General features: G+C 44.8%; 1 protein-coding gene and 1 non-coding gene across 2 annotated transcripts in view; both read left to right on the top strand.

The window, feature by feature from the left end:
• KIF28P (Kinesin-like protein KIF28P) overlaps positions 1-24,382 on the top strand; it is a 71,503-nt gene extending 47,121 nt beyond the window's left edge. The window contains exons 14-22 of the mRNA XM_055147496.1: positions 1,173-1,291; positions 2,334-2,441; positions 10,232-10,506; positions 13,062-13,196; positions 14,264-14,430; positions 14,714-14,822; positions 15,786-15,931; positions 17,220-17,410; positions 24,001-24,382. Coding sequence (XP_055003471.1) covers positions 1,173-1,291; positions 2,334-2,441; positions 10,232-10,506; positions 13,062-13,196; positions 14,264-14,430; positions 14,714-14,822; positions 15,786-15,931; positions 17,220-17,410; positions 24,001-24,156 — 1,406 coding nt within the window. The 3' untranslated portion in view covers positions 24,157-24,382. The remainder of the gene's footprint in view (positions 1-1,172; positions 1,292-2,333; positions 2,442-10,231; positions 10,507-13,061; positions 13,197-14,263; positions 14,431-14,713; positions 14,823-15,785; positions 15,932-17,219; positions 17,411-24,000) is intronic.
• On the top strand, positions 2,109-2,241 carry LOC129399011 (small nucleolar RNA SNORA36 family). Its single transcript, XR_008626860.1, has one exon. It is a non-coding gene; the product is annotated as a small nucleolar RNA SNORA36 family (small nucleolar RNA).
• Positions 24,383-24,720: the final 338 nt, after the last annotated feature.

Below are 24,720 nucleotides of genomic sequence, written 5' to 3'. Positions count from 1 at the left end.
GCTCTGTATTCAGGGATCATTTCTAGGAGAATTCCTAGGGATCGTTCCAGGGGGACCATATGGGGTGCTGGGGATGAAACCCAGCAAGCACCTTACCCACTGTACTATCTCTCTGGCCCTTCTAAATCTATCTTTTAAGCTAATAAAAAGTCTCAAAGGCAAGACTTCAATATGTGACTATCCTCATACCTCATCTTGTTTTTATCGACAGCTTAACATCCTTCCATCATGCTCACTTAGATTAATTATGATGGATATTTTTGTCAAGTGGTGAATTTCTAGACATATTGGAAAAAATTATATTACACCAAAGCTTTCTCTCATATATATCTATATATAAATCACTCATTTGATGGTTCATCAAATTACATTTTAAAATTACAAGTATATTTCAGTGGCTTAGAATGTGAGATAATTTTGTATTATTCTCATGTATTCTCATGGTTTAATAAACCATGAGAATCAACACTACTGTAAACATGTGACCTAGACTATAAGTAAATTCTTTTTTTTTTCTTTTTGGGTAACACCCGGTATTGCACAGGGATTACTCCTGGCCCATGCACTCAGAAATTACTCCTGGCAGTGCTTGGGGGACCATATGGGATGCTGGGAATCGAACCCAGGTCAACCACATGCAAGGCAAATGCCCTACCCGCTGTGCCATTGCTCCAGTCCAAGTAAAATTTTGAAAAATGAATTTGCTCGGGAGGCACATCGGGGGTGGGAAGGAACCTTAGGCCATTGGTGAGGGACATTGACACTGGTGGTGGTTTGGGATTGGATCATTATGGTGCCTAAATAAGATACAATAAAATAATTTCAAATAGGAAAGAAATTTAAGTAGAGAAGTACAAGCATTAAGTTAAAAATTACAATTGGAAGACAAGATAGATGGTTTAGGGCTTAAACTGCTTGCCTTGCATGCTGCCCACCCTGGTTCAGTCCTTGGCATCACAAATGACGATCCAAGCCCTGCCAGGAGTGATCCCCGAGCACAGAGCCAGGAGTAAATGTTGAGCACCACTGAATGTGGACCAGGAAAAATAATCAGCTGGATGTGCAGGAGATATTGTCTGATGTTTGCTCTGAAAGTTTCTCATCAGAACTCATGAATCTATCTGTGACTTTCCGGAGAAAGAGACTGAACTTTGTTTCCTGGTTGGTGGTAGGTGCTGTGAACAGGGGGGACGAGAAGGCAGACCCCAGTGTCCTGGCTGTGTTCCAGGACTACATCAAACTGATGCCCCTGGTTGAAGAAGCCAATCAAATGAGTGAAGAGCTTGAGAAGGTAAGAGAAGGGAAACAGCATCAAGTCAGGTATGATGGACCTCTGAGGACATATTCAGCTCTCCATGAACCACCTCAAAAGAGTTCATAATTTAGAGACTTGAGACCCCACAGTGAGTGACATAACTGAGACCACACCCAGACCTTCTCCATCCCAGACGCTAGTGCCATTTCCTTACCATCTGGCCCAGCATGAACACCCCAGCACCCTAGATCGATACCAGCTCACCATTTTCTCCCCATCCTGGATTGTCCTGCAGAGGGCACCTCTGTGTCCAGGCACCTTGATGGCCTCAATGTCACAGAGAACACCTGATAAACACTTTGGTAAAAGCTAGATGTGTAAATTCTAGGTTATTGTTAAGGAAAATTTGTGCTGGTGCCAGAGAGTACAGTGGGTAGGGCATTTACTTTGTACATGGCTGTCACGGGTTTGATTCCTGGCATCCCATATGGTCCCCTGAGCGATGCCAGAGGTAATTTCTGAGTGTAAAGCCAGGAGTAACCCTTGAACATCACCAGATGTGCCCCAAAAAGAAATAGTGCAGGAACTGGAGATATAGTACAGGGTTAAATTGCTGGGTTGCATGCAGCTAACCCTAGTTTGATCCCCAGCACTATAGATGGACCCCTAAGTCCCACCAGGAGTGATACCTGAATACAGAGCCAGGAGTAAATTCTGAGGACTGCCAAGTGTGACCCAAAGTTCCACACTCCTCTATCTATGAGAAATGTTAGTGCTTTGTCATTTTTCTTGGTTACAATTCCAAGGAGCAAGAATTAAACAGTTATTTGTTCATTTAGAAAGCCTGAGTTTGGACCAAAGTATTGAGCTTAGTTCAGGATTGCTTCCCTGTTTTAGTAATTAAACTTTGGGACATTAAGACATGAGTTGAGGAGATGATTGGGTAGTAGGTATTTCTCTATTCATTTCTCTCTTAGCCTACAAAAATAAATAAATAGTTTGAAGAGAATGAAAAAGAAAATATGAAGATAGTAAGGCTGATAAAGATATTATTTGGTGAAACATATTTTCCTACCAGGGACTTAAAATGGAGTTAAAGGTGAAGAATTTAGCATCATCAGACTCCCGGGGCTACGACCTTCAAAAAGAGGTCATGGTGAAAGTGACCAACCAAAGGACTCATGAGGTGAGGCCGCCTCTGCAGGGAGAGAGGGAATGAGGGAACTGTGATCTTCCCCAGGGACACAGGTTAGGTGTGACGAGATCCTGTTCTGTGTATGGGCTGGGATTCTGGAAGACAGACTCCAGGGAGAGGTGGGTCTGCTCTGTGTGTCCCCTACTGGGCATCATTCTTCCCGGGCACCAACTCTTCCACTCAGATTTTTCCTAACACCAGCACTGAGCAGTTTGTTTGTTCTATTTTGGGTGGAGGGTGAGGTGGGGGTACTCAGGGCTTACCCCTGGCTCTGAACTCAGGGATGACTCCTCACAGGGTTCAGGGGACCATATGTGATGCTGAGGATCAAACCTGGGTCAGCTGCTAGCAAGGCAGACGCCTTAAACCCTGTACTATCTTTCTCTCCCTTCCCACTCTCTATCTCTCTCTGAAATTGTGAAATAAATATGACAAACACAGAAAAGAAACCAAATATCTGTTTATCTCACATACATCTGACCACTCATCATTTAGTTCAGGGATGCCCTGCTTGTGCCAACTTATAGGCTGAGGCCAACAAGAGCAGAGTATGTGATGGGCCCCCAGCTGTGAGTGCCCAGGGAACCACTTGAGCAAGGTTGCTCTACAGCCCAAACTCCCCAGACTTCCTCCTTCCCTGTTCCCTCCTTCCCTCTGACCAGCACTGATGGAACCTCCTTAGTATCTCTGAGAGTTGAAGGGAATGGGAAGCAGCGACTTTTCATTTATTCAAGTCATTTATTCAAGTCCTAGAATGGAACAGCAGAGATTTAGATGTAAAATAGGAACTTTTGTCTCATAGTACAGGAGGCTGGAATCCAGGACCATGGCTCAGGCAGATGTACTGTCTGGTGAGGGCTACCTCATATGAGGGGATGAGAAAAATTCCATCTTCTATACAGATGTTATTCCCATTCATGGGGCTCCATCCCTGGGAATCTATCTCCCAAATCTGCCCCTTTTACACCATCATACTAGCGATTAGGCTTTATAATATGAACACTGGGACAAGAACATTCAGTCCATAGCATGTTTGAGCACCAGTAGGGAGGTCCCTCTAAAAAAACAAATCCCAAGAACCTAACAACAAAAAAGAAGGAACCTATATGAATATGATAAAGACCACATATAACAAACCCACAGTGAATATAAAACTCAATGGTGAAAAATTGAGAGCCTTCCCTCAAAGGTCAGGAACAAGACAAGGATGCCCACTTTCGCCATTATTATTCAACGCAATATTGGAAGTGCTAGCCACAGCAGTTAGGCAAGAAAAATAAATTATTCAAATTGGAAATGAATTCTAATTATCACTATTTAAAATGATTTAACAATAGACATAAAATTCCATAAAGACTCCATCACAAAAAATCTTTTAAAAAGAATAAATAAGCCAAAGCTATTTAAGTAGAAGACTATAAAACCAACACACAAAAAGTCTGTTGCACTTCTTTTCTTTCTTTTTTTTTTCTTTTTGGGTCACACCCAGTGATGCTTAGGGGTTAGTCCTGGATCTGCACTCAGGAATTACTCCTTCGCCCAGGCCTTCTCCATCCCAGATGCTAGTGCCATATCCTCACCGTCTGGCCCAGCATGGACACTCCAGCACCTAGACTAACACCAGCTCATCATTACCAACCCATCCTGGATTGTCCTGCAGAGGGTGCCTCTGTGTCCAGGCACCTTGATGGCCTCAATGCCACAGCGAACACCTGATAAACACTTTGGTAAATGCTGGATGTGTAAGTTCTAGGCTATTATTAAGAATAGTTTGTGCTGGGACCAGAGAGTACAGTATGTAGGGTATTTACTTTGTTCATGGCTGACACAGGTTTGATCCCTGGCATCCCATATGGCGGTGCTTGGGGGACCATATGGGATGCCAGGGATTGAACTCAGCCCTGCCCGCTGTACTATCACTCCAGCCCCAAAGTCTGTTGCATTTCTATATGCAAACAACAAACTCAGAGAAAAAAGAAAGCAGGAAAAAAAATCCCATTTACAACTATGTCAAAAAAAAGTACCTAGGAATTAACACAGTAGATGAAATGCCTGTACATTGAAACTATAAATTATTATGAAAAGAAACAGGACACAAGAAAACAAAAACATTCCATACTTGGAAGAATTAACATTCAAAAGATGGCCATCTTATCTGAAGCATTATATAGATTCACTTCATCCCTGTCAAGATTCCAAGGGAATTCTTCAAGGACATAAAACAACTACTACTAAAATTTTTTGCTCCCTGAAGAGCCAAAGTAATTCTGAGAAGAAAAAATAAAAAGGGAGATCAGAATCATTGCATTCCCTGACTATACTATAAATCTATAATACTCAAAACAGTGTGGCAATAGAATAAACACAGACTCTTAGACCAGTGGAAAAGAATTTAGAGCTTAGAAGAAGATCCTGAGATGCATTAAGTAGAGGAAGGAACACCTCTCAGTGATAGCTGCTGGGAAAATTGATTAGCCACTTGCAAAACAAACAAAACAACAACAACAAAACAATAATAAATAAGGTGGCATTGTACTGCTAGCAAAAACTAAATTATATTATAAAAAACAAAATTGAATCCTGATGCTTGAGGCTAGCAGGAAATGGAACCCTTCCTGAGAGTCCTGACCTTCTTTTGAGGAACAATACAGCATCCAGACAGGACTCAAGAAACGGGGGTTTGGGGACTGGAGCTATAGTATTCGGGTTGGGCATTTGTTGGGGTGACCCAGCTTGGATCCTCAGCATCCCATATGGTCCCCTGAGCACCTCCCGGAGTGACTCCTGAGTGCAGAGCCAGGAGTAATTCCTGAGTATCGCCAGGTGTGACTCCCCAAAACAAAAAAACTGTCACTGTCATTGTCATCCTGTTGCTCATCGATTTGCTTGAGCGGGCACCAGTAATGTCTCTATTGTGAGACTTGTTACTGCTTTGGGCATATCAAATACGCCATGGATAGCTTACCAGGCTCTGCCGTGTGGACGAGATACTCTCGGTAGCTTCCGGGCTCTCCGAAAGGGGCAGAGGAATCGAACCCGGGTCAGCCGCGTGCAAGGCAAACGCCCTACCTGCTGTGCTATCGCTCCAGCCCAAAACAAACAAAAACAACACAAAAAAGGGGGGCGGGTGTCTTTGAGGCAGACTATTGGCAGGAAAAAGGAACTCTAGTAGTCACTTTGGCTGCACCCTCAACCCATTGACAATCTCGACTGATCATCCAGGTTTCAATCTCCTCTCCTCTCATCAGAGAAAGAAAACTCCAACTATAAAGCTGCAGCGCCACCTGCAGGAAACTAACCTAGAGGTGTAAATCAAAATTCTGAGGCCCATCATTGTAAAATAAGATGGAATTCCTCAAAGAAAACAAGTCTCCAGACGGAAAATTTAAGCACACAGAATTGGAGGTGGTGACAGGCAAAAAAAAAAAAATGGAGAAAAAAATCTATTTTTAACAAAATGTAACAAAGTTAAAAAATAGCAGCTACACAGATATTCTTGAGAATATCTCAAGATATTCTTCCTCCTTAAGAGAAGGAAATCCCAAGCTATCATATCAAAATGTAAGGAGAAATTTATCGAAGTGATCAAAGACATTTTGAAATTTTTGACCAGACATGGTGGATATTATGAGAACATTGAAGGAAATTTAATCCTTGAAAAACATAACATGTAGATAGGATAAGTAATGAAAAATTAAGGGTCTGGAGAGGTAGTATAGCGAGAAGTCTCCTTGCCCTGCATGTGGCCGACCCGAGGTTCCATCCCCAGTATCCCATAAGGTCCCCGGAGCACTGCCAGGAGTAATACCTGAGTGCAGAGGCAGGAATAAGTCCTGAGCACTGCCAGGCATGGCGAAAAAACCAAAACAACAGCAAAATAATCAGATATTTAAAATAAAATAGGGGCTAGAGCAATAGTACAGTGGGTGGGACACTTGACTTAAACGTGCCTAACCCAGGTTCAATCCCTGGAACTTCATATGGTCTCCTGAGCCCCCCGGGAATGATCCCTGAACGCAGAGGCAGAAGTAAGCCCTGAGCACTGCTAGGTGCAGCCCAAAAAAGAAGGAGAAGGGGGGGAGGAGGGAGTGGAAGAGGGGGAGGAGGAGAAGGAGAAGAAAGGAGGAAAGAGGAGAAGAAAAAGGAGGAGAAGGAGGAGGAGATAGAGGTGGAGAAGGAGGAAGGAGGAGGAAGGAGAAGGAGGAAGGAGAAGAAAGAAGAACTCTTTAATATCATACATAAATACTAATCCTAAGTGACTGAATATTAGACCCTAAAGCATAAAATACATAAGGGGAAAAAACATAGGCTATATTCCAGGACCTCTACATCACAAATGTACCCAGAGATTCAACACCATGGCAAGGGAAACAAAAGCTTCTTCACAGCAAAATTAATTACGACTAAACCAAAGAAACAGTCTAGCAATTAGGAGAGGTTATGTCACAAAGGACTAATACCCTGAACAGAGAGAGAAACACACCGAGCTTCACCAGAAAAACAAACCCCCCCAAAAAATTCAAGCAGCCCAACAAAAATAAAACGGGCAATAGAAGGAGAGTCTGTGTGTGTGTGGTGGGAGAGGTGACAGCTCCACACAGACACAGGACTGAAGCTAAATCCCTGAGAGCTGTAGTACTGAAACCAATGACAGTGGGGGGAATAAGTCAAGAAATCCTGTCCCCCACCACCACTCCATCCCCCGGGCATGCCTGTCAGGCACAGCAACTGACTCATACACCTGCGGCTGCTTCAGCTCTCACTCTCTGGGCCTGGAGATCCAGAACCCCCTTGAGGTGCTTGGAGGGCTCAGGGCGCTACTCTTGGGAGGTCACTTGGTGCTTGGGGATGGAGCCAGGGTCAGCTCCCTGCTGAGCAAGTGCCCTAATCCCTGTGCTCTCTAAAGGGATAATGCTCTCGATAATTTTATGGTGATTTTTTTCTATTCTTTGTCTCATCCAGAGATGACTGATGTGTCATTTACAAGCCTGTTCCTTTTCAACTTCTAAAAGGATCAGGGGGCTGGTGATTGGGCATGGTACTAGAGTACATGCTCAGTGTGCCCAGGACCTTGATCTGATTTTAAAAAAATGTACACAAGACCTTTCGTTCAGGAGCCTGTGAGAAACTGATAATAGTTCCTGGGAATTTCTTGGATCCTTTTCTGTATGATTTTTGTTTTACTTTGTTGGGGGTTTCTTAGGGGGTGGGGGCTGGTCCCAACCACCTCCCTGTAGAGCTCAGAAATGATCTTGGCTCTGTGCTCAGTCAGGGGTCACTTCCAGATGTGCTGGGGGTTGAATCTCAGCTTTCTGCCGGGAACAATAGAGGCTCCAAATATGGGCAGAGGGCATGTCTTCAGTGTCAACATCAGGACAAATTCAGAATCAGCTGCACTGGGGGAGGCCTGTAGGGGTTTTCGAAGAGGGAGTGCCACCATTGTGCAATTGTTCTTAGCTGTTCAGTCTAGCAGCCCTGGGGCAGAGCAACCATACTTCAACCAGGAAGTTCCAGAGCCACCCTGGGGCAGGAGTATGAGCACAGCCTGTCCCAGCCCTGACCCTGCCTAGCAAGGATGACATCCTTTTCCAGGTCCCAAGGCATGAGCCTATAAGCCTCAGGAGACCTCAGACTGGTTTTCCTTCATGTCACTATCACTGTCACTGTCACTGTCATCCCGTGGTTCATCGATTTGCTCGAGCGGGCACCAGTAACATCTCCATTTTGAGACTTGTTATTGTTTTTGGCATATCCAATACACCACGGGTATCTTGCCAGCGCTGCCGTGCGGGCGAGATACTCTCGGTAGCTTGCCGGGCTCTCCGAGAGGGGCAGAGGAATCGAACCCAGGTCAGCTGTGTGCAAGGCAAACACCCTACCGCTGTGCTTTTTCATGTAGTGGGCTTAAATGCATGCTGATGTTTTTGTTTGTTTATTTGTTTGTTTGTTTGTTTGTTTGTTTTGGGAAGGGGGCAGACCCAGCAATGCTCAGGGGTTACTCCTGGATTTACACTCAGAAATCATTTCTGACAGTTGCACAGAGGGATGCCGAGGATTGAACCTGGGTTGACCTAGTGCAAGGCAAATGACCTCCTTGCTGTACTGTCTCTTGCATATGTGTCAGAAACCGTCTTCAAGATGCTCCTGGGAAAGGAGTTTGTGCTTTCTTTACTTGAAGCAGAGAAGTAATGGGGCCTTTACAGGGTCTGTGGATGCCTGTGATTAAGATATGGAACTTCCAGAGGAAGAATGACTCTTTTTGTGGGGGGGTCCTCATCACATTGGCATTGGCGGGGGTGCTGGGGTCTCACACATACAAAGTAGGAGGAGATGTTACTAATTTTACTCTGTAACCACTTCTGATGTGACATTTTCAAGATATTTTCTTTCTAGCTTGAGTTCTTCACACTCTAGTTGATGTTTTTTGTGCGCTTTTTCTGTCTGTCTGTCTGTCTGTCTGTCTGTCTGTCTGTCTCTCTCTCTCTCTCTCTCTCTCTCTCTCTCTCTCTCCCACACACACACACTCTCTTTCAACATCCAGTATTGATCCCAAGGCCCATTTCTTAGTGAAGGGACACAGTGTGGAGGCATTTCCACTCACTGTGTATGAGATCTTGTGTTTGTTATCTGCTAGTTCTCTAGGGTCCAGACCATACATCTTTGTGAGTTAAGAGCAAAGTCTCCAGGACCCGAGTCCTAGTACTGCAGGTAAGGCATGTGGCTGACTTTGGTTCAATCCCCAGCACCCCAGGACCTGAGCATCCCCTCATCCTCAGCCCACATATTAAACCCCAGGCCTGGCTGGCCAAGAATCACGGAGCATGGCTCCTGGTTCCCCCGAATGCCATTGGTAGATTCATACATAAATAGCAAGTATGTTTTCAAAATCAATGTGTCCTCAGGGCTACAGGTAGGCCTAAAGGGAGACTCTTTCTGGCCTTGTCAAGCTTTTAGAGGCCTCCAGTGTTCCATGGCCCAGGCTATCTTCCATTGTCCTCAAGGTCAGCCACATAGCATCTCTGTGGTCTGCCTCAGTACCACTGGCCTTTACTGATCCTTGCTTCAGCTGCCCCCTCCATATTTAAGGTCCATGTGACCTTATTGTGACCATCTGGACAGTCCATGTTAATCTTCTGAGTTTAATACATTGAAGCTGGAGCTGTGGGTTTGTGATAATTAGACCATAGCCAAGTGTGAGCCACTGTTGGTTTATGCCAGCATCCTGCATTGAGATTGGCCAATAAGCAGGCTTCATTGCTTTTCCATGTAAGGTGGCAGAGTCACAGGTTCTGGAGACAAGGCATCATGGGGCAGGGGCATTCTCCCATAAGCCCCAAATTTAATTTTTCTCAAGGGTCACTAATTTTCAGGGTGTTTGGGAGTAGTTTGGGTCACAACAGGCAGTGCTGGAGGCTACTCCCAGCTCTGTGATTAGTGGTCACTCCCAGAAGTGCCCAGGGGACCTTGTTGTGCTGGGGATCAAATTGGGACCCAATATGTGTAAAGAAAGTGCCTGAACTCCTGTACTGTCTCTCCAGTCCCTCTGTTTCTTCTGTCATTTCCTCAAAGTCATTTCTTGGGCTCCAGCAATTGGAACAAAAGGCTTAGCATCAACAAGATCCACTGAAGAATCTCACCCAGGCCAAGTGTGATGAAAGTGTTCTGTGCTCTTGAGAACCCATGCCCCAGCTAAGAAGAAGCAGGCTGGGATGACTCACGGAATGGATCATTTGAGCAGCAGAGCGAAAATAGATAATGGTGACCAACATTTGCCTTTCCAGGTATGGATCTGGTCCAAAGCCAAGTTTACCAATAGGAAATTCCTGATGGAAGAGCTTTACCAGCGCTTTCTAGATGGAGAAGACAGCCACATAGCACAGGAAGACGATCCTTTTTGGGATCCCGTTGAGGCTGTTCACTTGGGCTCAGCTCATGTCTGGCTGCAGTCACTTGCCTACTGCATGAAGTTGGAGGACCAGGTGGAGTTTCTGAACTGTGACGGGCTGGACGAGGCCGTGCTGCAGATCCACATGAGCCCCTGCTCCCCAACAGGACGGTGGGTACTCTCTCCCCCACCTCCTCACTGACTCCTGGGTCAGTTGCCCACAGAAAACTCATAGCAAACCCATGTTCCCAATTGAAATGACCCACTTTGTACTCCAAAGAGATCATTAATCGTAGAAATGTACAAGCAAATTTGTCCATGATTTGGCCTCATCAAAACAGATTTTGCAGTCAAGTAGCCCCCAAGATTCGACAGTCAAGTGGCATCAAATCAGATCTTTGCAGTGGTAGCCAAGTCAACTGGTTGAGATAGATAAAATTCCCTGCCCAGGGCCAGAGGGTTAGTTCAGTGGGCTGAGTCCATGCTTCGCTTGTATGGGCCTTGGTCCACTCCCCAGCACCATATGGTCCCTCAAACATTTCCAGGAGTGATCCTGAAGCACAGAACCAGGAGCATCTCCTGAGCACAGTTGGATGTGACTCTCAAATCAAATTATAATAGCAATAATTTTTAAATATATAAAATTGGAGCCGGAGTGATAGTATAGCAGGTAGGGCACTTGCCTTGCATTTAGCCCATTCGGGTTTGATCCACGTCATCTCTGAGCTCCACTAAGAGTGATCACTGAGTTCAGAGCCAGGAGTAGCCCCTGAGCATTTTCCGGAGGCTTTTGCTCTCCCCTCCTCGCAGTAATATATAAAATTCCCTGCCTGGATCATTTAATCAGCTCAGCAACTCCCTGGGATCAAAAAGTGAGGCATATAAACCAGATGGGAGAAGGCAACCAATCTCAATTTTAACAAAATATAAACACAGAAGTCTTAACCTGTAACAACATTCTAGCAATCTCTCGTACAGAGACTTAATGTCTACATGATGAGGTACAAGAATTTATTGGTTCATGGTTGGAAGCCTGTCTGAAATGCTAGGGGAGAAGCCACCTGGGATAGAGAAGGGATCACCAGAACAATAACACTGTAGCACTGTCATCCCATTGTTCATCGATTTGCTCCAGTAGGCACCAGTAACGTCTCCATTGCAAGACTTGTTGTTACTGTTTTTGGCATATCGAATACTCCATGGGTAGCTTGCCAGGCTCTGCCGTGCGGCTGGGATACTCTTGGTAGCTTGCCGGGTTCTCTGAGAGGGACAGAGGAATTGAACCCAGGTCAGCTGCATGCAAGGCAAATGCATGCCTTGCCTCCATAATAATATTATCCTTACCCACAAGAAGGATAATATTATTATGGACCCCAGGGCCACTTCCATAAAGCTGGGGCCACCAGGGTACCCTGAGGTGCTGGGGGCGACCATGCCTACCCTGGTAGGAACTGGGTCTCACACAGCAGCAGGGATAAAAGGTTTTGGAACATTTCTTATGGGTTTCTGTTTCTAGAAAATTCTTCTAAGGTCTACAGCAATCATTTTCCTTCCCTTACAAACTTCTCTACCTACCTACCCTCCCATTTTCCAGCCACAAAAACTGAATTTGAGGCTAAGGTTTATGGTCTCAGGAGAGAGCAAAACAAGGTAGTAACCACACTTCAAAATATCAGTTTTATGAAAACACATGCAGAGAATAGTCTTGAAAATCAAGACTTGTCTGACTTGCAAAGCCAGGCTTTTAAAAAGAAATCTATTTGAGGTCCCAAAGCTTAGTTTTGAAAATCAAGAGCCAATGTTCTGATATAATCCATATAGTCAGCTTACCCTAAAACAATGGCCTGGATGGGAGAGGGGAGACCTTTTCTCTCCACGGGGAAGGAAGGAGATTTAAAAAAAATCTTTCTGGCTGAATATGGAGTGTTGAGAACCCATAGAAAAGATGGAGTTCTAGGAAGTTCTCTCTGACTCCAGTCTGACCCAGGCCCCGCCCCCATGGGTCATACCCACCCCTGCCAGGACAATAATACGTAGATCACTCTGGACAACATCTGTGTGCTGGAAGTATGTAAAGGAACAAACATGATGATCTCTCAGCACCTGTATTGCAAGCCATAAACTCAGAAGGAAAGAGAGAAAGAAGCAAAGTGTCTGCCCTAGAGGCAGGGTAGTGGTCTGGTTTATAGGCTGGCTGATGTGAAAGAGATCCCTTATTGGAAAGCTGCCTAATTCCATTTTTCACCTGGGAGCCTGGGATTGACTCTGGAGGGGGAGGATGAGGGCTGCATCTATTCATACAATGGGCTTCCTGCAGAGGACACCCCCTCTGCCCTGCAGGAAACCTGCTCTTTTTGCATTCAGCAGTGCTCAGGAATCACTCACAGCAGTGCTCACAGGACCATGTGAGGTGCCAGGGATTGAACTTGGGTTAGGCCATGTGCAAGGTAAATGCCTTACCCACTGTGCTATCTCCCAGGCCCCTGCTGCTGGTTTTTCAATGCTAAACACCCACATTGGGGTATTGACTGCAGGAAGCGGTGAGCCTGCTGTGTCCTCCACTGACCACCTTCCGAGAGGGCTCACCTTGCTCGAAGTGCCAGTCGAGTGAGCCCTCATGAAGCGCTCTGAAGTCTACAGTTTTAATGTTGAGGAAGCTGGTGCCCCTTGACCTTATATCCCTAACTTACCAACCTGGAGTTCCTGTTTTACTTCTTCTTTTGCAGAGAATGCGGAGAGGAGGAGGTCGTCATTGACCCTTTGGAGCTGCTGGGCAAGAGGATGGACTTCCAGATTGGCATCGTTCGGTGCCTTGGTGCCAAGTGGCTAAAGGAATATGCAGAACGGGGCATTCAGCTGGGGTACAAGCCAGCTCCCCAGAGCTGCTGGGCATTGGGCTGAGGGACCCAGGGGAAGAATTTTTCCTCAAGTCCTAAAAACGAGTTCTTTCCTTAAGTTGCTCCATCCCCTAATGGCCATTTCCCCATCTGTTTCATGGAGAAACTACTTGCCCTTCTAGCTTCCTGGACTATGAGTGTATGGATCCTTCTAAGGGATCACAGCGGGAGGGACAGAAAGGCAGATTGTCAGAGGGCGTTTCAGAGAGGAGGATGTGCTCTCACAAGAATCAATTACAGGGCACCTTTTACCGCCAATGCAAGTGGTATTTCTTTAACTCATTCCATTCACTTTTATTTTTTACAACAGTGAAAGTAAATTAAACATCTTAGGAAGAATATTTATTTGATTTGTTTTAAATTACTGCAGCATAAAATCCAGTAGCATGAAACAACCTTGTTGTGAGTTCTCCTTTGTATTATTAATATATAAATGCTCAATTATACAGCAAAGTTTTAAGGTTCTATAGGTTACAAATATTTTGCCACATTGTAGCTTCCTTTGAAATTTTTTTCAGTATAATTTTCTTTTTTAAAAATTTTTATTAGTGAATCACCGTGAGGTACAGTTACAAACTTATGAACTTTTATGTTTGCATTTCATTTACATCCCTCTACCAAGTCCCTGTTCTCTTCCACCAATGTTCCCAGTATCCCTCCCACCACCACCCCCGACCCCCACCACCCCAGCCTGCCTCTGCAGCAGGGCATTCCCTTTTTTTTCTCTCCTGTTGTCATCCCATTCACTTTTTTACAAATAAAATTTGTAAAGAAATTTTAAGTTAAAAAAGAAATAAAAAAATAAAAATAAATGGAAATTTGGGGGACCCAAGAGATAATCAGGGATAAAGTGCTTTGCTTGTTAGCAGCCAATCTAAGTTCATTTCCAGGCACCTTATATGGTCCCTTGAGCACTGCCAGGAGTGATTTCTGAGCACAGAACCAGGAGCAAGCACAGCCAGGTGTGGCCCAAAAACCAAAAAGGAAAAAGAAATTGAACAAATTAATTGTCTGGTGTGATTTTTGGGCAGGTACAGAATGTATGATCTTCCACATACTTTGTATACTAAGCCCGTGTGGAAAAATGTGAACCCCCCAATCGAAGAGACCATCCAATTCACAGCCTTACATGCCTCGCGGGAGTTCCTGGATTATTTACAAACCAATGCTCTGGTTGTGGATCTGTGGGGTCTCCAAGGTACCATGCTTCCTCCTCTCTGGCAGGGCACATGCACAGACAACCAGTGTCTACTTACTTTGCGCCGCGGAGGAAGTGGGGGAGGGGGTGAGGGCTGCAGGTCAGGGGGAGGAACGTTTGCTCTGGGTCCCCGTGTTCAAGAGATGCCGGGGCTCCATCTGTGTTCTCCCAGCCCAAAGGATTCTGGGCTCCTCCCTCAGCCTGCAGGCTCCCCAACCTCACCCAGCACGTGGGCCGGGCAGCTGAAGGGTTCCTGCCCTGACCAGTCTCCCCCGCACTGTAGAGGGCTGTGCTGACCTGGGCTGCTCCCAGCCTGACCTCGCGCTCGCAGGAAGAGGCCACTTCATGGTGGACACCCGGAAAAGTTCCCCTGCATTCGACACAGGCCAGGTGTGTGCACTTATCTGACATTAAAATGGACAACGTGGGCCTCTTCCACTGTCCCCACGGGGTGCGTGGGCTGTACTAGCTCGACTGTGTGCCAGCCGAGGGCGGATACTCAGGCAGAGCTTTCCGCCGCTCACGTTTGCTTAAGGATGTTTTGTTCTAACAAGTCAAGGGATGGCAAAATGTAATAAGAAATGTAAAAATAAAATAAATTTAATAAAATGAGATAGATAAGGTGAAGCCAGGGAGAGACTACAAGGGCTGGCGGCCCAGGTTTAATTCCCTAAGAACATTCAGGAGCAACACTTGAGCACTAAGCCAGGAGCAGTCCCTGAGTACTGCTGGGTTTGGTGCCCAAACAAAACAAACAGAAGGACACCGATGACTAGGAAATCTCAGATGCCAGTTGGGGATCATCAGTGTTGCTTCCTTACTTCCTTTAGTAACATTTTCTTAGTTTACCCCTGGGCATAGAGGGAAATATATATATATATGTATATATATATGTATATATATACATATATGTGTATATATATATGTATATATATGCCTCTCAGAGAGCCCAGCAAGCTACAGAGAGTATCCTGCCTACATGGCAGAGCCTGGCAAGCTAACTGTGGCATATTTGATATGCCAAAAACAGTAACGATAACAGGTCTCATTCCCCTGACCCTGAAAGAGCCTCCAATATGGCAGCATTAGGAAAGACAAGTAAGAAGAGGCTGCTAAAATCTCAGGACTGGGACGAATGGAGACATTACTGGCGCCCACTCAAGTACATCAATGAACAACAGGATGACAGTGATACAGTGATACCCCTGGGCATCTAAGGGAATGAGATCTTGCTTGCCACCCACCATTTCATTAAGTTTTCATGTGTTAGTTAAAATCCTCAGTCTCAAAGGCTGTGCAAATGATCCAGCCCCTAACTAAAGGGATATGGGTCTGTGTTTGTTTGTATTGTAGAGTTCATTAAACCAGACACCGGAACTTTACCTGAAGCTGCTCAAGTTAGAACAGGAGACAGAGCTGCTTAGAAACCTGAACCGAGTCCTCAGGGAGGAAAACGTCACTCTCAAAATCTCACTGGAGAAAACTGGTTCTACTCAGCCAGGTGAGAAGCTGCTCATGCCTCAGTTGTTTCATTATCTCTAAATTTCTCCATTTGGGATGGGTATTTGTCTTCTAAGAAATGAACCTATTTGTTTGCTCTGATGCTCAGGGATCATTCCCAGCAGTGCTTGGGAAACCATACATAGTACTGAAGACCAAACCCAGATCAGCTGCATGCAAGACAATATCTGACCTTTTTTCGAGAGAAAAGTTTTCAGGCCGTCCTGATATTCCCAACTGTGCTCCGGTATCTTGCAGTGGGCTTAAACCCAGGCCTCCTGCACGGGACTCATGAACATTAGCCCTTTGAGCTTTCCTCCCAGGTCTAAGAAAAAAAATTTTTTTTTTTGCTTTTTGGGTCACACCTGGCAATGCACAGGGGTTGCTCCTGGATCTGCACTCAGGAATTACTCCTGGCAGTGCTCAGGGGACCATATAGTATGCTGGGAATCAAACCCGGGTCAGCCGTGTGCAAGGCAAACGCCCTACCCACTGTGCTATTGCTCTAGTCCCTCTAAGAAAAAATTTTTTTTTTTTTTTTTGCTTTTTGGGTCACACCCAGCAATGCACAGGGGTCACTCCTGGCTCATACACTGAGGAATCACCCCTGGCGGTGCTCAGGGGACCATATGGGATGCTGGGATTTGAACCCGGGTCGGCCGCGTGCAAGGCAAACGCCCTACCCGCTATGCTATCACTCCAGCCTCAAAAATTTTCTTTTTAATTTTGTTTTTGTTTCTGTTTATGAGCCCAGCTGGTAGACCTCAGGGTTTTCTCCTGGCTCTGTGCTCAGGGATTACTCCTAGTAAACCCAGGGACTACATATGGTGCTGGGGACTGAACCTGGGTCGGCTACATGCAAGACAAATGCCCATCTTCTGTACCGTCTCTCCAGTCCCCATCGACTTTTACTTTTAGAAATAAACTTCCTAATGATTTAATTAATATTGTGTTTCAGTTTTTGAAAAAAACAAAGCCCTTTCTCCTTCTGCTTCGTAAGATTTCTTGTATGGATCCAAACTTGTGTTTGATAAGTACAGGCATAATGAGGGATCAGCATTTCTCAAGATAAATAGATTAGTAGATGTCATAGCTTCTTTTATTAGTGTTTGGTTTGGGGACGACACTTGGTGGTACTGGGGGAACTTCTCCATTCAAAGTACTTGAGTGTCACTTATTCAGCAGTGCTCAGGGACAACATAGTGCTGGGATCTGATCTGGAGTTCCTGCATGCAGAGCAGGTGCTCTGAGTTATTTGTTTCTAAATGCCATATTTTTGGGGACCCCAGGTAATAAGCCTTCTGGTACTGTGAAGACAAGTGGGACAACGGCACAACTGCCAGAAGCCAGAGAGATTCAACAAACGTGCACTCAGCAAACCAGCTGCGACAGAGAATTCGCCAAAGCCCTTAAGGTGTTCTACCAAAGCATGAACAGGGCTAGGGGACAGTTTCTCAGACTAAGGCATCATAAACCTCCGGTAAGTACCCAGAACCCAGGAGGAAAAGGCTTAGGCGTCAAATGCAGGGAGATGATGTAACTGCATTTCCTGCGCGTGGGGCTGTTGTGTGTGTTTTACAGGACAGAGTGAGACTCTGAGCATGTGGGCTCTACGCTTGGCCTCCAGCCACTTTTGCTCTGGATTTTTTTTTTTTTGCTAGTGTACGTCAGGCTGGTTCCAGGCACAATGGCTGTTTCCATATTGATGTTCACCCACTTTGTGATTTATAAAAAGAGTACACTTTATGAAATTTATCAGTTACACAGGCGGGGTGGGGGGCTGGGGAGGTGGGGGGGTGGGGGGAGGTATACTGTGATTCTTGGTGGTGGAATATGTGCACTGGTGAAGGGATGGGTGTTTGAGCACTGTATAACTGGGACTTATACCTGAAAGCTTTGTAACTTTCCACATGGTGATTCAATAAAAGAATAAATTTTTTAAAAATTAAAAAAAAAGAGGTACACTTTATATCACACAATGTGTGGACATTGTGTAGACACCACTTTATATTCTAGTCAGTGCAGCAAGGCAATAAGTACAAGATATGGAAGGAAAGGTATATATGTATATGAAAGGGAAATGTATATGAAAATGTTTATGTAAATATGTATATAAATGTATATGAAAGGGGAAAGAAGAGTTGCTTTGTTTTTTGGCTTTTGGGCCATACCCCACTAGGTCCAGGGCTTTCTCCTGGCTGTGTGCTCCAGGAACTGCTCCTGGCACAACTCAGGGGACCTTATGCAGGGCCAGGTATTGCCTTGGCAGTGTACAAGGCAAGAGCCTTACCTACTGTACGATCTCTCCTACCCAGAAGAAAAAAAGTATTATAAGTGTTGTCTCTATAATCCATATTAAATTTACTAACTTAAACTTGCTATTTTTTTTTGCAGCAAATTTTTTTTTCTTTTTAGGTCACACCTGGCAATGCTCAGGGGTTACTCCTGGCTCTGCACTCAGGAATCACCCCTGCCAGTGCTCAGGGGACCATATGGGATGCTGGGAATCAAACCTGGGTCAGCCATGTGCAAGGCAAATGCCCTACCCACTGTGCTATCGCTCCAGCCCCCAAATTTGCTATTTTTAAGAAAGTTTTTGGGCATGTACAAGGCCATGTTTGATCTCTGGCATCACACACATATGTGTGTGCTATACACACACAACACCATTTATAGTTGCATCACGTATATGAAGGACTTAGTCCATAACTAACATAAAACTATGGATTTCTAATGGAGGAATTTTAAAGCATGTTTGAAATATCTTACTGATCTGAACAAAAGGAGAGACAATGCATGCCTGCAAGGTTTCTTAGATAGGCAAGGCAAATTTGTCTAATCTTCCTGTGATTCAATATGATTATAATCAAGTATTATAAATCTGACAAAATGATTCCATAATTTAGAAGGAACTGCAAAAGCAAAAAGTAGCCAAGAGCAAGAGCAAAAAACAAGACAGGAAATCTTTCCCTATCTGATATCAAGGCTTACTTAAAACACTATTGTGATAGACAATAAGGTAGTGCTGTGAGTACAGATAACAACAACAAAAAAATCCAGAAATGAAGCTGTTCTAGACTAGAACTTGATATATAGCTGAGATGGATGTAACATGATTTTTTTAAAAAAATAAGCAATGCTGGGAAAATGAAGAATACATTAAGAAAAATCTGAAGCCTGATCTAAAACTATATCCAGAAATAAAGTGATAATAAAAGACATAAATTTATTTTATTTTTTATTTATTTTTATTATTTTTTAAATTGATAGTTTATTTTTAATTAGTGAGTCAACGTGAGGGTACAGTTACAGATTTATACATTTTTGTGCTCATGTTTCTCCCTTACAAAGTTTGAGAACCCATCCCTTCACCGGTGCCCATTCTCCACCACCAGTAAACCCAACATCCCTCCCCCCCTCCCCAGTCCCGTCTTCCCCCACCCCATACTGCCACTATGGCAGGGTATTCCCCTTTGTTCTCTCTCTCTGATTAGGTGTTGTGGTTTGCAATAAAGGTGTTGAGTGGCCATTGTGTTCAGTCTCTAGTCTATATTCGGCCCGCATCATCTTTCCCTCACATGACCTCCAACCACATTTTACTTGGTGTTCCCTTCTCTGAGTTGCCCAGAATGAGAGACCAGCCTCCAAGCCATGGAGACAGCCTCCTGGTACTTATTTCTACTATTCTTGGGTGTTAGTAAAAGACATAAATTTTAGATTAAAAATGCAATGCTCTCAGAAGACACTTTTGGAAACTGTCTTCATGATCTCACATAGAAAATAATATAGTAAGCATTTATACACTGAAAACTCCCATGTAGGGGCTAAGTGCATGCTGTGCATGCAGGAGGCATGGGCTTGATCCCCTACACCCCATGAACTCCCAATCAGCCTGGAGCCATCTCACCCCCACCAAGCATAAAGCTGGGAATAGCCCTTAGTGTCACCAGATGACACCCAATAAAACAATATAACAACAACAAACAACAACAACAACCCCCCCACCTATACTTAAGTAAACTATTAGTATATTCTCTTATATTAAAGTTTTAAAGTTTGGGGCCATAGAAATAGTACAGGTGCTTGCCTTGGATGTAGCTATCCCCAGCATCAGATATGGTCCCCTGAGCTTTGCCAGGAGTGATCCATGAGCACAGAGTCAGTATGGCCCCAAGCCAAACCAAAACAAAACAAAAAAACAATAAAGAGGAGAGAAAGGGAAAAGTTATTTGCAACACATTTAACATATAATGAACTGATATCTAAAATAAAGATATACTATAAAACAAAGAAAAACAAAGCTAGATTACCCAGTAGGACAAAATAAATGGGTGAAAGGCATGGAGAATGTGGAGAGAGTTCCAGGGCTGAGCATAGGCTTTGCATGTAGAAGGCCCAGGTTCCACCCCTGGCACTGCATGGGATAAGAGAGCCATAACATGGGTCAGTCATTGTTATTATCATCCAAGACTAGTATACTGAATCTAGAAATAATTACTTTTTACATAGAAGACATGCTGGAAAACACATTGGAAAAAGTGAAGGAAGTAACCTGAATGGGAGGGAGGGCTGGAGTGTGAGCTTTGGATGTGGGTGGCCCCACATTCCATTGTCCTTGAGTAGTGCTGGTTGTGGCCCCGCAAAAGCCTTCTCCAAGACAGCATTTATTTCTTTAAAAAAATTTTAGTAGAATACTGTGATTTATCAAGTTGTTCATACTACAGTTGTTTCAGGCATTCAATGCTCCAACACCAATCCCACAACCTGTGTGCCCTTCCCTTCTTCAATGTCCCCAGTTTCCAGCCCATCACCCCAGCCTGCCCCCTTGCAGGCCCAAAGAAATTTACTTCATATTGTTTGTTCCAACACAAAGGCAAATGGAGCTATCAAAACTCAGATCAATTAAAAGTCAATTTGTGATCATTGTTACATCTCCCAATGGAGTGACTAAAGTCATTGAAGATTTACTGGGCTGGTTGGTGCCAGCTGAACCTTCTGTGCTAGGTTTAGGCTCATTGAGCTCGGTGGCCTTCTATGCAACTTTCCTATCAGATTTGCTGAATACTACTGAGCTGACAGTACTACAAAATTTCGAGCTGTCACATCACCGCATATGTGGCCACGTGGTCCAGGAGCTACACAACTGGATTGATTTGGTGGCTTGGCAGTTAAATGAGGTTCAGCTGTAGAGCTGGGCCTTTTCCATGACAAGTGACAGGTGTGGCTGCAGGCTGCTCTACCTCAGGCAGAGGGGAACCTTCTTGCCCCATTTTGAGAAGGTCTGAGTCGTCAGCCCAGACCAGTCTACCTGGGAAGATTCAACGGTGTCATGTTCTTCTCGAGATCTATTGTGGACCTGGGTCATTGCTCCACTGGGCAGTATTTTTTATTTTTTTTATTTTTGGGTCACACCCAGCAATGCTCAGGGCCTACTCCTGACTCTACACCCAGGAATCACTCCTGGCGGAGCTTGGGGAAATGGGATGCTGGGAATTGAACCTGGGTCGGCCACGTGCAAGGCAAACATCCTACCTGCTGTACTATCGCTCCAGCCCCGCTGGGCAGTATTTTTTTAAAATTTTATTTCTATAAAGTTGTTTACAATAATTCATTGCACTTAATATTCAAGGGCTGGAGTGATAGCACAGCGGGTAAGGCGTTTGCCTTGCACGCAGCCGACCCGGGTTCAATTCCTTTGTCCCTCTACAGAATGGGAAAGGATATTTACACAATACCCATCAGATAAGGGGTTGATATCAATGGTATATAAAGCACTGGTTGAACTCTACAAGAAGAAAACATCCAACCCCATCAAAAAATGGGGCGAAGAAATGAACAGAAACTTTACCAAGGAAGAGATACGAATGGCCAAAAGGCACATGAAAAAGTGCTCTACATCACTAATCATAAGAGAGATGCAGATCAAAACAACCATGAGATACCACCTCACACCACAGAGGCTAGCACACATCCAAAAGAACAAAAGCAACCACTGTTGGAGAGGATGTGGGGAGAAAGGGACCCTTCTACACTGCTGGTGGGAATGCCGGCTAGTTCAGCCCTTTTGGAAAACAATATGGACGATTCTCAAAAAAACTAGAGGTTGAGCTCCCATTTGACCCAGCAATACCACTGCTGGGAATATATCACAGAAAAGCCAAAAAGTATAGTCGAAATGACATCTGCACTTATATGTTCATCGCAGCACTGTTTACAATAGCCAGAATCTGGAAAAAACCCGAGTGCCCTAGAACAGATGACTAGTTGAAGAAACTTTGGTACATCTATACAATGGAATACTATGCAGCTGTTAGAAAGAATGAGGTCATGACGTTTGCATATAAGTGGATCAGCATGGACAGTATCATGCTAAGTGAAATGAGTCAGAAAGAGAGAGACAGATATAGAAAGATTGCACTCATCTGTGGAATATAGAATAATAGACTATAAGACTAACGCCCAAGAATAGTAGAAATAAGTACCAGGAGGTTGTCTCCATGGCTTAGAGGCTGGTCTCTCATTCTGGGCAACTCATAGAAGGGAACACCAAGTAAAATGTGGTTGGAGGTCATGTGGGGGAAAGATGATGCGGGCCAAATATAGACTAGAGACTGAACACAATGGCCACTCAACACCTTTATTGCAAACCACAACACCTAATCAGAGAGAGAGAACAAAAGGGAATACCCTGCCATAGTGGCAGTGTGGGGTGGGGGGAGACGGGACTGGGGAGGGGGGGAGGGATGTTGGGTTTACTGGTGGTGGAGAATGGGCACTGGTGAAGGGATGGGTTATCAAACTTTGTAAGGGAGAAACACGAGCACAAAAATGTATAAATCTGTAACTGTACCCTCACGTTGACTCACTAATTAAAAATAAACTATTAAAAAAAAATTCCTGGGGGCTGGAGTGATAGCACAGCGGGTAGGGCGTTTGCCTTGCACGCGGCCGACCCAGGTTCAAATCCCAGCATCCCATATGGTCCCCTGAGCGCCGCCAGGGGTGATTCCTGAGTGCATGAGCCAGAAATGACCCCTGTGCATTGCTGGGTGTGACCCAAAAAGCAAAAAAAAAAAAAAATTCCTTTGTCCCTCTCGGAGAGCCCTGCAAACTACCAAGAGTATCTCGCCCACACGGCAGAGCCTGGCAAGCTACCCATGGCGTAGTCGATATGCCAAAAACAGTAACAAGTCTCACAATGGAGACGTTACTGGTGCCTGCTCAAGCAAATCAATGAACAACAGGACAACAGTGTTACAGTGTTAATATCCACACACCAATCCCACCAGCATGCACCTTCCCGCCACCATAAGAGCAAAGTGTGTGATGATTGTTGTGTTTCATCCTGGAGCCATTTAATCCCTTGTATAAGAGATTACAAGCATGTATGTTAAACCTAAATAAATGTGTGCTACTCTTCGTACACCAGTGGGCTAGAGTATGAAAGGTTGCATCACCAGAAATGCGACCGCACACTCCAGGAATTCTGAAATTTAAAATACAACTATAGAGCAGATTCACTCATAAGGTGTAGTTGCTCTCTTCCGGGTGCTTTGTTTCTGTCTCAGGATCTTGGCCACTGACAAGATTATATGGCACCAGAGGCAGTTTGTGGGTGTGACTGCCAAGCTACTGGAAGATTAGGGAGCGTGGGGGGGGGGGGGGGCGGGGAGGAGGCCCAGTCCTGCTCCAAGCAAACTTGGAGACCTCAGTCACGGGTACTGTATACCTGGATTTTTCTAGGACAGTATTTCTTGACTGGGAGTGGCATGGCCTCCTTGTGGGTCCCCAGCATATTTACAAGGGGCGATAGATGAAAACTGCAAAACTGGGGTGCCACAGCACTAGACTATGGGGTATGGGACTAGAAGAAAGCAAGGTTGGAAAACGGCTAAGAAGGATGTCCCAGGATATCTGCTTTTAGAGAAGGGAAACCATCTCTTTAGCTCCATGCTGTGAATCCTGTGTAGCACCCAGAGCTGATGCTGAAACAGAGCCTGAAGCCAGTACACACTATCCCCAGGTTCCCTGTTGGCAGTTATTCAGACCTTTTTCTTTTTTATATTTTAGGAAGAGGATCAAATGCTCCGAGGCTTTATACACCAACAGTCCCAAATGTTAAAGGATTTTGGAGAGCTCCTAGAATCCAGCTTGTGGAAATTAAAAAATGATGTTGCCCTTATAGTGAAAAAGAAGAGAGAGCATTTATTGTATCTCAAAGAGTGAGGATTCGTGAAATGAAAATCTTTGTATTTTGAGTGAAGCTTATTTGTGTAGCTAATGAGCTGAATTAAATTGGCTCTTAGCGAAATTGTGGACATTTTCAACCCATTTCCTACAGACTCTGCCTATTTCTTCTACTACTAAATTCCTTCTCCTGCCACCCCCAATGCTCTCTTACCGACCCCTCATCTACTTTGAGACTGCACGTGCTGTGGGATCCTGCAATGCCAGGGCCAAACCTGGGGCTCCAACATTCCAGCACTGAGTTATCCTTGTCTCCTCTTCCACCATGCCTACATAGAACTCTTCCCCTTCACTGTGACTTGGTCATGTGAAAATGAGGCCATCCCAGGCGGGAAGCTGAGTGGGAGCCCCCTGTAGTGAGTTCTGGAATCCAATGGCCGGGGCTGAATGATTTGGGGTAAGGGCTGCTGCTCTCGATGCTGCTTCCCGAATGATCCTTGGGGATTCAGCACTGAAGATGCACATCCCATTTAGAACTGGGCCTGACACAATTGACAGGCTTTTACTTATGTGATTTAATAGTCTGGAACTTCAAATAAAGCT

Source organism: Sorex araneus, chromosome 9 (assembly GCF_027595985.1).
Source record: "Sorex araneus isolate mSorAra2 chromosome 9, mSorAra2.pri, whole genome shotgun sequence".
Taxonomy (NCBI): Eukaryota; Metazoa; Chordata; class Mammalia; order Eulipotyphla; family Soricidae; genus Sorex; species Sorex araneus.
This window is presented reverse-complemented; position numbering and strand designations above follow the sequence as displayed.